At 41.7% G+C, this 15,371-nt stretch overlaps 1 protein-coding gene across 4 annotated transcripts; it reads right to left on the bottom strand.

Annotated features, from left to right (window-relative positions):
- Positions 1–272: 272 nt before the first annotated feature.
- On the bottom strand, positions 273–15,233 carry znf335 (zinc finger protein 335). 4 transcript variants are annotated; one of them, XM_037772948.1, is made up of 28 exons: positions 15,103–15,233; positions 12,132–12,325; positions 11,729–12,005; positions 11,528–11,605; positions 10,235–11,344; positions 9,950–10,132; positions 9,681–9,845; positions 9,335–9,590; positions 9,063–9,240; positions 8,852–8,964; positions 8,741–8,759; positions 8,474–8,590; positions 7,596–7,672; positions 7,229–7,389; positions 6,891–7,126; positions 6,694–6,793; positions 6,508–6,596; positions 6,128–6,384; positions 5,891–6,005; positions 5,603–5,800; positions 4,694–4,836; positions 4,210–4,349; positions 3,930–4,027; positions 2,869–2,946; positions 2,699–2,782; positions 2,554–2,613; positions 2,326–2,431; positions 273–1,026 (listed from the first exon to the last, which is right to left on the bottom strand). In XM_037772948.1, the coding sequence occupies exons 2-28, from the start codon at positions 12,321–12,323 to the stop codon at positions 905–907; spliced, it is 4,752 nt and encodes a 1,583-aa protein (XP_037628876.1). In that variant the 5' UTR covers positions 12,324–12,325; positions 15,103–15,233; the 3' UTR covers positions 273–904. The 4 variants fall into 4 exon arrangements, with proteins under 4 accessions (XP_037628876.1, XP_037628879.1, XP_037628880.1 ...); XM_037772951.1 differs by having other exon boundaries at positions 273–1,020; XM_037772952.1 differs by having other exon boundaries at positions 10,235–11,293.
- Positions 15,234–15,371: the final 138 nt, after the last annotated feature.

Raw genomic sequence — 15,371 nt, 5'->3', positions numbered from 1 at the left:
TTAACCTCCAAGCTAGTATGACATGGTTGGTACCAATGGGTTCATTAGGTTTTCTAGTTTCATATGATACCAGTTCTTCACTATAGCTTTAAAACTGAGCCTGCTACAACCTAAAAATCGCAAGTTGCGTTAATGCATCACAATTTTTTTTTGGCTAATTTGTGTTGATGTGTTATTATTGCGTTTGACAGCACTAATAATGATATTTTAAAGCACATACCTTTACGAACAAAATCAATCTGAGTAGAACCTGGACATTTACGGACACATTATATATATATTATATACACAAGTATACACAAAGTGATTTATTTGGTGTCAGCTTTCAGCTTATTAAACACTTCCTGTTCACCAAAATCAAAACGAATCCTCCACCACAGAACAGAAGACAAATGCAAAACATATTATGTACATATTAATATTTAGTAAACACAATGTTGTGGCATTCTATCAATTAACATTATCATTACAGATCAAAAATAAACGCTCCCTTTTCATTTCACTCCATTCAAAAAACTAAAATGTTCATTTGGACGCTCGGTATATATTTTTTTAAAACATGATATAAGCCATTTCATTTTCTTTGATAACATTGTCTTCTTGCACATGGAAGCAGTTGAGGCACGTAAACACAAATCAGTTTTAATAATTACAGAGCAGACCAACCTTGCAAAGTTAACTCTTAAATGCACAGCCCCTATGATTAAGTTAGAAGCGATGGGTGCAATAATTTTAATTTACAAAAAGGTGTTGATCTTATTAAACAGTGCAATCGCCCCACGAGCAGACGACACCGAGGAGGAGATCATGTTTTAGTTCACAGCCAGCTGAATATAAATATGTTGAGGTCACTGTACTTGGTAGGTATGTAGTGGGTTGTATCCCGGTAGGTTTAAAAATCTCTCTATTCCTCGGTGAAGGTAATGACGTCATAGTGGATGCCTTGCTGCTGCAGCTGCTCCAGCTGTTCAGGTGTAGCTTCAGTGTAGACGGTCTGCGTCTGCGTCATGGCTGCGTCTGCTACGGCTCCAAGAACAAAGATCCTCCACTTAGTTTGATTTGTTATCAGAGCGCTGTAGTTATTGTTGGTGTTCATCATAATGATGATTTCAGAGTTCATGTTAATACAAAGCTCATAATTATTCATAACAGATAAGATCATTTGGTTTGGCCCATTATATGTAGATGATGTATGTTCACAATTTTCCAAAGCATCTACATACTAGGAAGAGATAATATTTCAATTCATCTCACTAAGGTTTGAAATTCAACTCGTAGAGACCTTAGAGGTTTGTTCAAAGAGTGCAGACGGTGCACACACGACTCCTTTCCTGATCCCTCTGAGAATTTTGACAGATTCCCTCAGAGATTTTAATGTTACATATTATTTGGATAGGATTCCCTTAAAAGGTATATTGCAATTATGCAAGAATTAACTAAAAAAAACAATGTATAGACTGATACAAAAATAATCCCTCTGAATCATCACTTATGACTCACTAGAAGTGTGTGGCGGTGTCTGTTTCTGCAGAGACTCTGCAGCCCTCTGTCTGTATTTTCTCTTTTCTTATTATTTTGCTTTACTGGGGACGCTGCTGGGCTTCAGCCAACAGTCTTTGGACCCCACGTGGGACTGTAACTCCCAGCCAATAACAGTGCGCAGCGTGTAAAGCCTGTTAGGTGGTCAAATGCACCGCTGCGTCATGCCCCTCAGCTTCTGATACCAAGGCAGAAGCATTATAAAAATCAATGGGAGCGAGTCCCCCTTTAGAGGCTTTGCGGTCATATTTGCTGAATGAGAACGGGTTTGTTACATCGCTGTGAGTTCCCCTGTTCCTCTGTCTCTCCTCTGTTGTGTGCTGCTATCAGTGTGTCAGTTTGACTGAGACACACACACCAGGCAGAGAGGACAGCCTGCCTTTCAACTGCATTCTTTAAAAATCCGGCAACTCAGCACTTTCCCACAGAATTATGCGGCGGTGTGCGGAGTTAGTTGTATTTATTTGAGTTTAATATGTAAAAAAAAAACTTTCATTTCTCTGACTCACTGCTTTGTCCTCACTAGCGACACTCTCTCTCTCTCCGTTCACTCTATAGCTCGCTCGACCACCGCGTCTCTCTCTCTCCCTCTCAACTGGCCAACTTTGAATGCCGTGTGTTTTACAAACACCAACCGACAACTGTTGCATATTATACCTTTAAATCTTATAGAAACTTGTGGTATGCTTTGGAAAATGCTACATAGAAAATCATAGGCACGGTGTGTAGTGGAGGACTGAATATAAAACAAGTGAAGTGCAATCTGTTTTCCCTAAGAGAGCCAACCTGTGACAGCAGAGTGGGCAGCAGCCTCCAAATCCTCAGGATTCACCACCTGTTGCTCCGAGCTCACGGGTAGATACTGGATCTGACCGTCATGGCTCACAGCAATCTGAACACATAAAGAACAATGAGCTTCGGTTAAAACAAAACACCTCTCACTGTAGAGCATTTGAGGTTACCTGTGTCACATTATTCAATCTCTAAGTGTAGAGTGATCAATATGTGGCTCACCTGTTGCTCCTGCAGAAAGGTCCCGTCATGCTCATACTGGATGATCTGTCCATCAGGCATCTGAAGAACAGAAGAGTAGTTAGAACAAGACGGTATCACCTTAAAACACTGCAGGTATCCATCAGTTATGAGGAAACACACTGACCTGTATGTGGTTGCCATCAGCTACTACTACATACTCCTGAGGGATCAAGTGCGGCACGCCATCCTGTGAGATGATATACTGAACCTGAAACAAGACAAATAAGTCGAGATTAAAACTAAAGAATATAACAAGAGCTCTGTTATAAATATATATATATATTCCTCAGTCACCTGGTTATCTCCTGTCATCAGGTGCTGAACTGTCTGTCCATCTATGGTGGTTATCTGCTGGATGTATGTGCCCTCCTCCTGATTAATGTACACGTTCAAGTTTAGTTTAAAAACAACAGATGTTGACCAAAGTGCTGTACAGTGGTAAAAGAACAATACAATATATAGGAAATAATAAAACCTAATACAAAAATAAGTGGCAAAAACATAGATACTACCAGAACAATGATAATGTACAACAATGTCGGGATGTCACAAGAAACAATACTTTGGTACCAAGTTGATGCCCAAATTCTTAAAATGTGACGGTACTCATTTTTCTACAGTACCGGAGGTACCATAATACCATCAGGACTCGAGACTAACAGCGTCCCGTCGTCCCGGGGCGATAGAAAATGTGTTTGAGATGCAGTAAACGGACTATCGACAGGGAACGCACCCTTTTTATCCCTGATAATGCTACATTGCATTGTGTTGGTATCGAGAGGACGAGCGCTTGTTAACGTTAGCTGTTAGCTCTGTGCAGGACTGTGCTGCTTACCGGCTGCTAACAGTTAACGTTTACTAGCACGCCCTGCCAATTTCAACACAGGATGTGCCATTTATTTACATTATGATGCGTTCAGGCTCTATTCAGCAAAAATTAGTATTGGGTGAAGGTAATTTCTAACGTTATCATGGTGTGTTCAAATGTAATCTTGTAAAATGTCGTTTTTGGTGAGAAACTTGAATGAATGTACTTGTTTTGAAGGAGATGTTTTCACAGCAATATAAATATATATAATAGAGAGGGAATTATGACCTGTTTAACTTCCTAACAAAAAACAGAATGCAAACGGTAATAAAGGAGTGGATGTTGAAATACATGAGATTTATTGTTTTGCTTATGTTTTTTACCGTGGTATTGAATTGGTATTGATGTCAATTACTAAATTTCTGGTATCGTGACATCCTTAAAACAATGCATTTAGTTATAAAACATAGAGTGGCTATATACTGCATGCATCAAGAACTTATTTAAGAGAACTAAGTTAAAAACTAAGTTAAAAGTATGCTGGTACCTGGTCTGAAAGTGCTTGTTCTTGAGCTACAATGATATGCTCCTGTCCCAGGGCCTGCAACCGCTCTGGAGTGATCACCGTCTGATGTGCCTGTAGGGCTGTTAGACACACACCAAAACACACACACACACACACACACACACACACACACACACACACACACAGTAAGTTTGTGATTTTGTTTTACACGGGATGTGCCCTCTGTTCATAACCTATAATCCAGTTTGAACCTTAATACCTGGAATCATTCATTAATTTTCATTTTGTTTGTGTTCCTTACACTGTAGTGTGGCGAGGGCCTCCTCGTCACTGTTCACGATGATGGTCTGCTGAGATGTGCCGGTACGGTTCTTGCGAGCGGGATGATCCTGATTGTGGAGACGCTCCATGTGAAACTTCAGATGGCCGTTACGGTTAAACCTGAGATATCGGGCAAAAAACACATCAACATTGGCAGCTATTCATTACAACATTAATACGGTCTAATGCATACAGATGTGCTGTATAAGAGTTCCTAATGTTAACCGAATACAAGTTTTCTGACGATTCAAATCAGGGTTATTATAGTTATATAAAACTTAAATGAAAATAAGCACCGAGGAATATTGTCAGTAAAATGAAACTAAATAAAAACAATATTCTTTTTAGTTATTTTTTTAGCTCTAATTTAAACTAATTAAAACTAAATAAAAATAAAAACGAATTGAAAGTTCAAATTCAAATTCAAATATTATAACCTTGATTTAAATTAGTTACGCTCCCACCTTTGTCCACAAAGTTTGCAAGAGAACGGTTTCTCGTTGGTGTGTGTCATCATGTGTCGACGCAGGTCTTTCTTGTTCTTGGAGGCAAAGCTACAGTTTGGACACTTGTGAGGGCGAAGGTAGGAATGCAGCTCCATGTGAGTCTACAAAAACAGGATATCATCACATTCAGAAAGAGTCAGAAGAGGGGTTCAAGACAGAAATGCGTTGGACATGACAGAAACACCTTCAGATACATCAAAATGCCTTTGAAATGACAGATGAGGGTGGAAATGCCGCTATGTTTGTCTTTCACCATGTTAAAACTGAATTTGATAAGCTGTTGAATATTCATGAGTGACATTACTGCCCCCTGTAGGAAATCTTGGGTCAATCTATGGCAGCTTGTGACTTTAGTTGATGATTATTCAGGGTTTTTCCTGCATAGACATTTACGAGGCGGTCGCCGCTGTCAAATTTAAACTGTGACGGTGTTTTCGTGGAAAACACAATTTTCTAACAATCACTGCACTTGGTGTATTTTTGTAATTTGGAAATTGCGGCATAACGGCAATGTGGTGGTGCTACCAAAACTGTCTGCACTGTCTGTTTTCGTCTGGACCACAGCAAAGCGGGAGCCAGCGCAATAAATACAAGTCTGTCACTGACTGACTGACTGACTGATGAAATTACACCATCAGTCATTGCACTTTCAAAATGAATATGTGCCGCAGTGTTTTAACTAACGTCTTTGCCACCAGAGCAAAAAGAAAACAAAAAGAAAATCAAATTGCATATGATCATGATGGTACCACTTCTACCTCATTTTGAGCCAGGAAAAACCCTGTTATTGTCTGTGCCTTTTCAACGAAAACAAATGTGTTTTTGATAAGATAATAAGAAAGTGCTGCACAATTTGGAGAGACTCACCTTGACCTCGAGCCAGGAGGTGGAGGTGAAATCACAATCGGGACACTTGAAGGTGTTGGGGTCCAAGTGCGCCCTCTTGTGGTTCTCCATGTCAGAGCGTCCGTGGAAAGACTCCATGCATATTCGGCAGGAAAACCTCTTGGTGCTCAGACCGGGGGAGCCCTGAGCAGAGGGAGAGGCTGGAGCTTCGCTGCTCAGCTGACAGAAAAACAAACGGCTCAGTCAGAGAGGAGACAGACGGTGTAGACAGATCTTTACGTACCAAAACAACTGATCTCTGGCAGTTACCTCCACCTGTTGCAGAACACCATCAGGCAGCGCTGACGTAAGGTAGTACTTGTCACTTTTCATGCTCTCTGACCCGGAGACTTCTACATCCTGAGAGGGACTGCCCTCATCGTTACTGCAAAGTCAACAGTTAAGAGATTGTTGAGAGATCATGAAGGTCATTGAGAAGTCGACATTCAATCTCATTATAATTAAAGTAGTAACGTGACTGTTCCACCTAAGCAGAGAAAATGTTACCTGTATCCAGGGCTGTGGATCTCTTCAGCCGCCTGTTCCACCACGCTGAAGTCCCCTCCGCCCTCGTAGGCTTCGATGGCGATCTGGGTGAGCTCTCCTGTTTCCGAGGTCGCTGCCTCGTAGGCCTCTTGTAGCACCGTCTCACCGCTTTCAGACACGTGGAAGGTCACGACCTTTTGTGCCTGGCCCGGTGTTGTGGTCACCGCACTCCACGTGCCCTTTTCCAAAGCTTTGCCTTCCGACTTAAGCACCGCTACCTGATGAACACAATCAGTCATTTTGTACATAATTTAGCTTATTTCCAAAATGCAAGCATAATTTCCGCATACATGTCGCTCACTTATGTAAAATGAAATCTTTTGATGAGCCATAGCACCAACCTGTAAGGCATTTCCAACCAATTCCCGGGCATTGCTCATATTCAGCAGCAGGTCAAGGGCATTCTGGGCGGATTGATCACTGGATTCAGCTGAAGAGCACATGGTGAAAAAGTCAGCATTTGTCCTTAAGGTGACATACATCACCAGAAATACTAAGAATGTCTCTTGAATGAAAAGAGGACTGACCTTGTTCGTAGATGATGGTGGTGTTTCCCAATGCATCCTGGGACACAGAGGCATTTTCCATACCCTGCATGGCTTGTAGTGTCGCAGAATCCACCGCAACCTAATGAAGGAAACTGTTATCTCCCAATACCACAAAATAGAACACATGCTAAAATTAAATCCAAAGATAAATAACAGAAAAACTCAAACAGACTCACAATAGTGTTCTGCAAATCCTGTGTTTCGTCGTCATGTTGTTGTTGTTGTTGTTGTTTGAGCTCCTCTATCTGCTGCAGGGTGAAGAAGGGTCTGCGTCGCCTCCTGACGGGCTCCTCAGGGTGCGTCACAGACCACTCGTCAAACGTCTCGGGGTGGCGACACTGCACATGTAGACGCAAGTTCTTCCTGTGCTTGGTCGTGAAGTGACACATATCACAGGAGAAAGGCTTCTCCCCTGTAGAGGACACAGTGTTTATTGTAAAGGTGTTGTGCAGTATTACATTCATGAGGTGCTCAGCTTAAATAAACTCAATGAAAGCCTTTCTGCCACACTGACCTGTGTGTTTGATGGCCAGATGGGAGACCAGGAACTCCTCTTTAGAGGTGGAGTATTTACAGTAGTCACACTTGAAGGGTCGGTCGTTGGTGTGGGACAGCTGGTGGTTGAGCAACAGCTTCTTGTTGTCGCAATTGAAATCGCAGAACTCACACTTGAACCTGGCACAGGCACATCCAAGAGATATTCATTGTCATGATGTCATCTTTATTACTAACATCAAACAACAAATGACTGATTATTGATTCATTGAGGCATATTCTCTCCCACACTGCTGATCAGACAATTCTGTTACATCCATGTTTTTAAAATACAAATTGATACATGAAAAAAGAAAAGAGATGGAATAAAAATGTTTAATACTGACTTGCTGTCTCCAAGACTCTGGATGTGGGTCAGTAGGTGCATTTTGAATGTGTACCGTTTCTTGAAGGATTTGCCACACTGCAAAGACAGAAAGGCGTTTTTAACAAGAGTTTTGGAGATCTTCGGAGTAGATAAAAAAAACTCCAAAGAATTATGAGTGCACTCACTCTCCTGTAAGGATTTACATCATTTTACATCATGGTTATGCACAATATTGACTACATTTACATGCACACAATATTCAATTTTTTGGTAATTTTAGTTTTAATGCCGTAAAAACCCCAGTTGAGATGCATAATCTGAACGCGCTGTATACATGTTCAAAGAATGCTCCTAAAACCTGAATAATATCAGCATATCCCACATGTCTTAATCGGAAAATGCTCCATTCAGAATAAGACCTAACTCAGAATATCCAAACGTAATATGCTGTTTACATGACCCGTATCAAATTCGGCATAATAGTGGAATATTAGTGTGCATGTAAACAGAGTCACTGTTGCACAACTAAATTCTTCTATTGGGCCGGTAAATCATGCATTCAAAGAAGGCAGGGAGATAAATCAAACATCTTACAGGAGTAACAATCTTGCCCCCAAATCATTATACCTATTGACCCTTTTCTAGAATATCTTTATAGGAAATCCTAAATTGGTTACTGATGTCCAAACACTCTGTACACCAGAATGAAGTGCAAAAATGCACAAGAGAATGTATGGAAATCATTACATTGTTTGTCAGGGAGGAACAGAAAACATCTCTCCTGTAGTTGTCACTTCAAACACAGTGAAACATCTTTTGTAATTGTTGGTAACCACTTAAAATATCCTGTTAATGTTCTATAAGTGTTCTTAAATTGTACAGTTTTTATTATCTGACCTTATCACACATGTGTGGTTTCTCTGAGCTGTGGGTCTTCATGTGCTGGGTCAGTCTCTTTTGCATGGGGTAAACCCGATGACACACGGGGCAGAGGAACTCTGACACCTTTGGTACCTGCAAGAATGAGAAAAAAAAGACAAAATTGAAAAACTGAAAGTAATTCTGCTTCAATATTAAGAATGCATAATTTTTTCTCATTACACCATGAGCATGCTAATTAGTATTTAACTATATTTCAAATATGGGAGACTTGAAATGTCTTACCAACTCCGTCTTTCTTTTCCTGTAAGATGGGGGGAGAAAAACAGTAATAATATTTAAAAACTTGCAAAACATGTAGGAATTATTTATTGTGTATTACTGTAAGTTACTTACTTCTCCTTGTTGTGGACTGCTGAGTGGCGAAGGACATCTTTCTTATAAACACTTGTGTAGTCACACTCATCACACTTGAACGGCTTGGTGCCCTCATGATTGAACATGTGCTCCTACAAAACAGTCCACAAGACTTTCAGGACACCATGCAACAACATGCATGTAAACTGAGGTTAAACTGAATGTCGTGACCTGTTTTGTCGCAACTGACCTTGAGTGAAGACCAGCGCTTGCAGCGATAGTTGCACTGCAGGCACTTGAAGAGCTCTGGGTCACTGCCTTCGTGAGAGTCAACGTGGAACCGCAAATCCTCTTGAGTAAGGAAACGTGAGCCACAGATCCAGCAGTTATGAGGTCTCAGGAGCGGTTTGAGGGATTTGTAGTACCGACTGGAAGATAATACAGAGAAAGAAGCGATTAGCTTGTTGTAATATTATGGAATACTACTTGTAACACAACTGTATTTAATACTCAGATACTTACTTTCGATTTATATATTTCTTATACTTCTTGCGAAGAAAACGCTTGGAGGGTCGGCCGCGTTTTCTCTGGAAGAACTCCTCTGGCTGTGTGTTGGATGAAGGGTCTTTGTTTTCAGAGTCTGATTGGCTTATTGCTGCCTCCGCTGTGTCTCCATCCGTCACCACAGCAGTACCATTGTTCAGCCCGGAGGAGCTTGCCTCTTCAGGTGCACTAGCATCCACACTAACCCTGGGCTTCTTAGCAACACTCTCTGCTTCTGTAACAAACCAATGAAAAAGAAGAATGTGTAGGCTCTCCTGAGCAGTGATAGGCTGTTTATTTGCTTTACTCTAAACTGAAAGCCAACCTTTGCTGTTGTAGCCTTCGTCAAAAAGGCTGTACTTCCTCGGACGGCCAACCTTACGTCGAGGACGCCCATGAGAGGAGGAAGAGATGGGAGGAGTGGGCTTCTTCATAATGGCAGGTGGTCTTCCTTTGCAGTCCTCATCTGCTGGGTTGTAGTCACTATCCTCTGGGAATAAACAAAGGAGCAGGGAGAGGGATAAGTGAATATGGTTCTCATCCCTTTGACTGATTCTTTGTTTTGGGGGTTTAATGAAAATCTTCCTCACTGACCTTCAGGATCATCAATTGCACCAGCATCCACCGTATCATCATCCTCTTCTTCTGCTTGTTGGGGCTGTGCAGCCTTCGCCTTTGCTGCCTTCCTCTCTTCAGCTTCCTCTCTCTCTGCCTGACGACGGGCAAACGTCTCACTTTTAGGAGGCCGTCCACGTTTACGCTTCTTTGACATGTCCCCTGAAAACAAGACGTTACACCATATATTTTTTCTTTATTGAATCTGAACTAACAGTCAAAGTGAAATATCTTTATGATACATAATCAACCATACTAGCTTACCTGCAGGTTTGAAGTGTTTGTCTCTCATGTGGTTAATGAGTGTGTCTTTGGAGGCACTCTTGTATGGACACATTTTACACTTGTACTGCTGTACAATCACTACTTCCATCATCTCCTCCAACTCAGCCAGGTTTGGTGCTCTGTGCCCAGAACTTTCTGCCACTGTTGACGTCTCCATCTCCCCGACCAGCCCAGCTTCATCCTGAGGCCCCTGGGAGCCTTGGGGCTCCTCCTGGCTGGGTGAGCACTGTTGGGCCAGCTCAGGCTCTGGATTAGCGGTGTAAGTCCCACTGCTGCTGATGAAGGGCCCAGGCTGGCTCTCGCTGCCCTCTAGCGCCTCAGGAAGCCCACCCGAACCTGCCGTGTCTGCCACAGGGTGGTCTGGTGAGGAGCTGTCATCGGCATAGAGAGAGGCCTCTGGGCCATTGCTGCTCTCCATGTAATGGGAGTGCTGGGGCTGCTGTTGGGAGTGCTGCGGCTGGTCTGGATCCTGGTTCCGCTCGTCGTCTTCATCGTCTTCCCTCGCTTGATACCGAGAACAACCTGGTTGCTCAGAGGCTGCAGCTGCAACATACTCGGCCACATACTGTCGAAGTGTCTGGGTCCGATGGTCTGCACTACTGTCGATGTAACTGCGGGAATGATGCGGTTGCTCTTCATCATCCACTGCACACTCCAGATACCCAGCGCTGCACTCCACCACATAGTGACCTCGGCTGGTAAGGTTTGAGTCAGCCCCACTGCATTCCACATATCCAGGAAGGTCCTGGTCACTGTTATCACCGCTGTAGTCAGGGAAACCCGACTGGGAGCGCGTCTGGTCGGGTTCCTCGCCTGAACACTCCACATAGGAAGATGAAGACTCCCCTGTCTGGTCCGGACCATCTGCACTGCAATCCATATACTGGGAGGGGTGGGAGTGCTGGGGCTGGTCAGGCTGACTGCTGCTGTCCTCTGGGTAACCCGAGTGACCAGGCTGATCATCCCGTTCAAGGTTGCCATGCAGGTCTCCCTGGTCCAGACAGGTGGACGTGGGGCCTTCTGCAAGAGCTTCTATGGCTATACGATCAGAGAGGGCCGAAGATGACATCTGGGCTACCATAGGAGCCCCTATAACGGACATATACAATTAAGTTGGGTCATAACAAGTTGACATGGAAAAGTTAAATCAATTATCCGCTCTATAAATAAATGATGTCCGAATAATATCCCACCAGAGTATTCAGTGTATGTTGTTTCTATTATAAATAAATATAATCATCATTTTCTCATTAACTATAAAAATACACCTACCGTCATCTGGTCCTTGTAATATGAGATACTGGGTTGTTTCTGCACCTCCATCTTCTGCACTGGTCACAGCTATGCAACCTAACAGAAGAACAATAGGATCAGAGATCTGCTACATTATGGTAAACTAATCAAACTGACGCAACCTTAGAGCTGCTCAGGCAGGCGATGATATAACAGAAAGTTGAGCGTCAGTGGAAATACCATTCATGATGTCAGGGCCGATGGTGGACCGTATGATCTTGTCAATGGCAGACCCCAAGTCTGACGAGGTAGAAGCAGTCGAGTCAGAAACCATCATGGATCCTTCAGACGTGGCACTGGAGTGGACCAGCATTTGGGCTGACTCAGATACCATCACCGACTGAGTCACTGTGGAGACGCTGGACACGCTGGTGGACTGGGCCACTGAGGAGGAGTCTGGGAGGTGGACTGATGAAATTCTGACGTCCGTACTGGAGCTGGTTTCTGGGACGAACACCTTGACAGGGAGTTGCAAAAACATGATGGTGATATTAGGAAACTTTTATGACCAAGCCTGGTTTTATTGCATTTAGTATATGTCTGTTTTCTCCCACACATACACACTTTATTTATAAAAGCTTACCACAACTCCCTCTGAGCTCTGTCCCACATGGCAGTCAGACTCTGGGGCCTGTGCATGAGAGGCAGCAGCATCACTGCTGTCTGCCGACATGGCCTCTGATGACTCCATGCCCATGCCGCTTTCAGATGGTTCCTCCATCCCCGAGGGACCTGCATCACTGCTGCTCTCCACCTCATTCTCCTCCGAATCCATGACTATCCACAAAAATGAAACATAAACTCAGTATCAAATTTAAAGTTTGTGTCATCTTTAAAATATGCCGTTGTCATTAGTGCAAGTTCATTGTGTTAAGATGAACACTACTCATGTCTAGTTCCAAATGTTGTTTGTCATTAGTGTTAAGAGTGTTTGTACAACTTGGGATATTTTATAGTCCCAGCTACTTTGTCACTAGATAAACAGTTGAGTTATGACTTTTAAATAACCTGAAACTTGGAGAGCTTGTCTCACTGAATGTCTTTAAAGTGCTTCTAAAAAAGACTTGGAAGCAAGCACATCTGGCTGTAGATGTTTTGAATGCTGATGGATGCTTTTTGATACCTTATGATTCTGTAATTTGCTCTTTGTCTTCGTTTTCAATTGTTATGTTTGTTTTATGTCTGCAACCGTGTAACTGTGCTGCCGCCTATCTTGGCCAGGACACTCTTGGAAAAGAGATTTTTAATTTCAAGGAGTTTTTACTCCTGGTTAAATAAAAATAAAATGAATAAAACAAATAGGAAAAGCTTCAAGACCTGCAGACATCCTGGACGGAAAAACAGAAAGTTTGTCAAACTTCCTCAACTGTAAGGAAGGATGTGTAATGTTGATAAAGGTAACTCAAGTAATATATTTTCTATAAAAACACAAGGTTATTGTATGTAACAGATGGGCAACCAACTGGAAATTATCTCTATCTTTTCTCTTATCTTATCTCTGTCTTTTTATGGAAGGCCAGGCTGTGTTCACATTGTCATACAAGAGAAGTGGAGACAGAATCTCACTTCCTACTGGTCTGTGACAAATATAAGGATGTGAGAGATGTTTTCTTTGAAAAAAGAAATAACATAAATCCTGAGTTCATCCATCTCCCTGATCCTCAGAAAATACCATTCTTATGTGGCGAGAAAAATCCATGTGCAATATTAGCTGCAAAATATGTTGACTGTTGCCATACAATATGAGGTGCTACAAGCTCCGAAGATGTTTCTGATTGACTACATCTGTAAAAGAATGTATATTTACAATGTATTTGGTATATTGTGATTATTTTGTTGGAAATGTAATTATTCATTAATATGTAATTTAGCTTTGGCAATAATGTAACCTGAACATCCATGCCAATAAAGCTTATTTGAATTTGAATTTTATGGGTTTGTGGGAATGTAATTTCCTTCATAATAAATAGGGTGCATGGAAACAAGTTTAAAATAGCTAACTGAACAATATTTCTATCAAGGGGTGGAAAATAACAAAAGTACTTTAACTCAGATACACTATTACACCGTTTTGATTTACTGACACTTCTGATTTTCTGATACTTTGTACTTTTACTCCAGAAAATGGCTGTGAGTGAGTTTGTTTGTGATGCTGTGTACAATTTACAAATGCAGTAACGTTATAGATAGATAGATAGTAACTTTATTGATCCCGAGGGAAATTCAAGTTTCCAGCATCACAGTTCCATAGTGCAAAAACATGTTAATAAAAAGGCAGTAAAAAAGTTAGTAATACAAAGTACAAAAAAATATACCAGATATAAAAATACAAGATGAATAAAACTGTTAAAACTGAATATAGTGCAGGGGAACAGCTCTGATACAGCACTATTAAAAAAGTGAATATAGTGCAGCAGACTGTTAAAAATGAGTATAGTGCAGGGTAACTCCATATTATGTTATGTCTGTAAATGTAGATGTTTTGCTCCTGTGTACTTTATACAAAAACAAAACAAAAACAACACAAGGGGATAAAAGCAGGTTGAAGAATGTGTGTGTGTGTGGATAATGGGTGTGTGTTTGGCATTGAATGAGGCTAGATGGTCATATAGATAGATAGTAAATGTGATGCATGACTATTAAAAAAGTACAGAAGACACTGTTAAAAATGAGTATAGTGCAGGGTAACTCCAGTAGCTCAGTCTAAAGTGCATTGTATGCATTATCTGTCCTGCAGCTATATATATATATATATATATATATAAATATATATATCTCCTGCAGATATATATATATATATATATGACATATATATACTCTTATATACACATATGCTGTACACATGCACACGTATCTACACACACAAGTACATGTAAATCCAGAGGACAGATGGTGACTTTGTAATGGGTTGTGTATGAATAATGGTGTGTTGTTTTGTTTTGTCTGATGGGTCTCACTTGTCTTTCTGTCTATGGTAACAGTACATCTACTGTATGTGTACGTTTTCTCAAACTGAGCTGTCTATGAATGCAAAGTGAATTTCAGTGCAAACTGACAAAGTTGTATCATATCGTATCGTAAGTAAAGTTATTTAGATACAACGAGAACCAACTGAAACAGCTAGCAGCTAGCTTTAAAGCTAACTAGCATTGTCCTCCATATCTCGTTTAAAACATATTTAATCGCAGTAGTAATAGTTTAAGTAGTTGAATAAGAAGAACATGTCCCTGATCTAACCAAGTCGACATGTGTAGTGTAACAACAACGTCCAACACAACGCGTGTTAGCACATGTCCGGCTACACGTGTTAGCCGTTAGCCGTGTGGCCCAGCTGCCCTCCGTCCTGCCTGCTCCGCTCCGCTCCGCTCCGCCATGCAGCAGCAGCAGGCAGGCTGTCTCTCTGTTTCCACTCAGGCGCTCTGAGAGCTCTACTGGAGCTCTACTGGGGACCTCGAGGGCCTCCGAGCCGCCGATAGACCGCCCTAATGCTCTCCCTGAAGAAAAGTACAACATTTTCCCTCTGCGCCGCTGGAATCTACAGGCTTTTTTCTTACCGTGACTCGTCGAGCGGTCGTGAATCCGTCAGGTTAGACGCGCTAAAAGCAGAAGAGGAATTAGTAACCGATAATTGTTGCTTCTTTCTAGTCGGGCGCCATCAGACTCTCCTTCGCTTCCTGTTCGCTGCGACCGGATCTCATTTATTATTATTTTTGTTGAAATCTCTCTTGTTGTGGAACAAAACGTTGCTATATTTGTCTTATTTTTTTAGCCATGTGTGTTTACTGAAACATTTTGTCGTTATGCATTTCGGTTGTTTGGTAAT

The sequence above is a fragment of the Sebastes umbrosus genome, chromosome 6 (genome assembly GCF_015220745.1).
Source record: "Sebastes umbrosus isolate fSebUmb1 chromosome 6, fSebUmb1.pri, whole genome shotgun sequence".
NCBI classification, from domain to species: Eukaryota; Metazoa; Chordata; class Actinopteri; order Perciformes; family Sebastidae; genus Sebastes; species Sebastes umbrosus.
The sequence above is the reverse complement of the archived record's forward strand: the minus strand, read 5'-3'. Positions and strand labels throughout refer to the sequence as shown.

Bases quoted from the DNA above. Each gene is read 5' to 3' on its own strand.
- znf335 (XM_037772948.1), bottom strand. From the start codon at position 12,323: ATGGATTCGGAGGAGAATGAGGTGGAGAGCAGCAGTGATGCAGGTCCC. The intron at 12,006-12,131 runs GTAAGCTTTTAT...CTCCCTGTCAAG, and splicing joins AGAGCTCAGAGGGAGTTGTG to GTGTTCGTCCCAGAAACCAG. The intron at 11,606-11,728 runs GTATTTCCACTG...TTCTTCTGTTAG, and splicing joins CGGCCCTGACATCATGAATG to GTTGCATAGCTGTGACCAGT.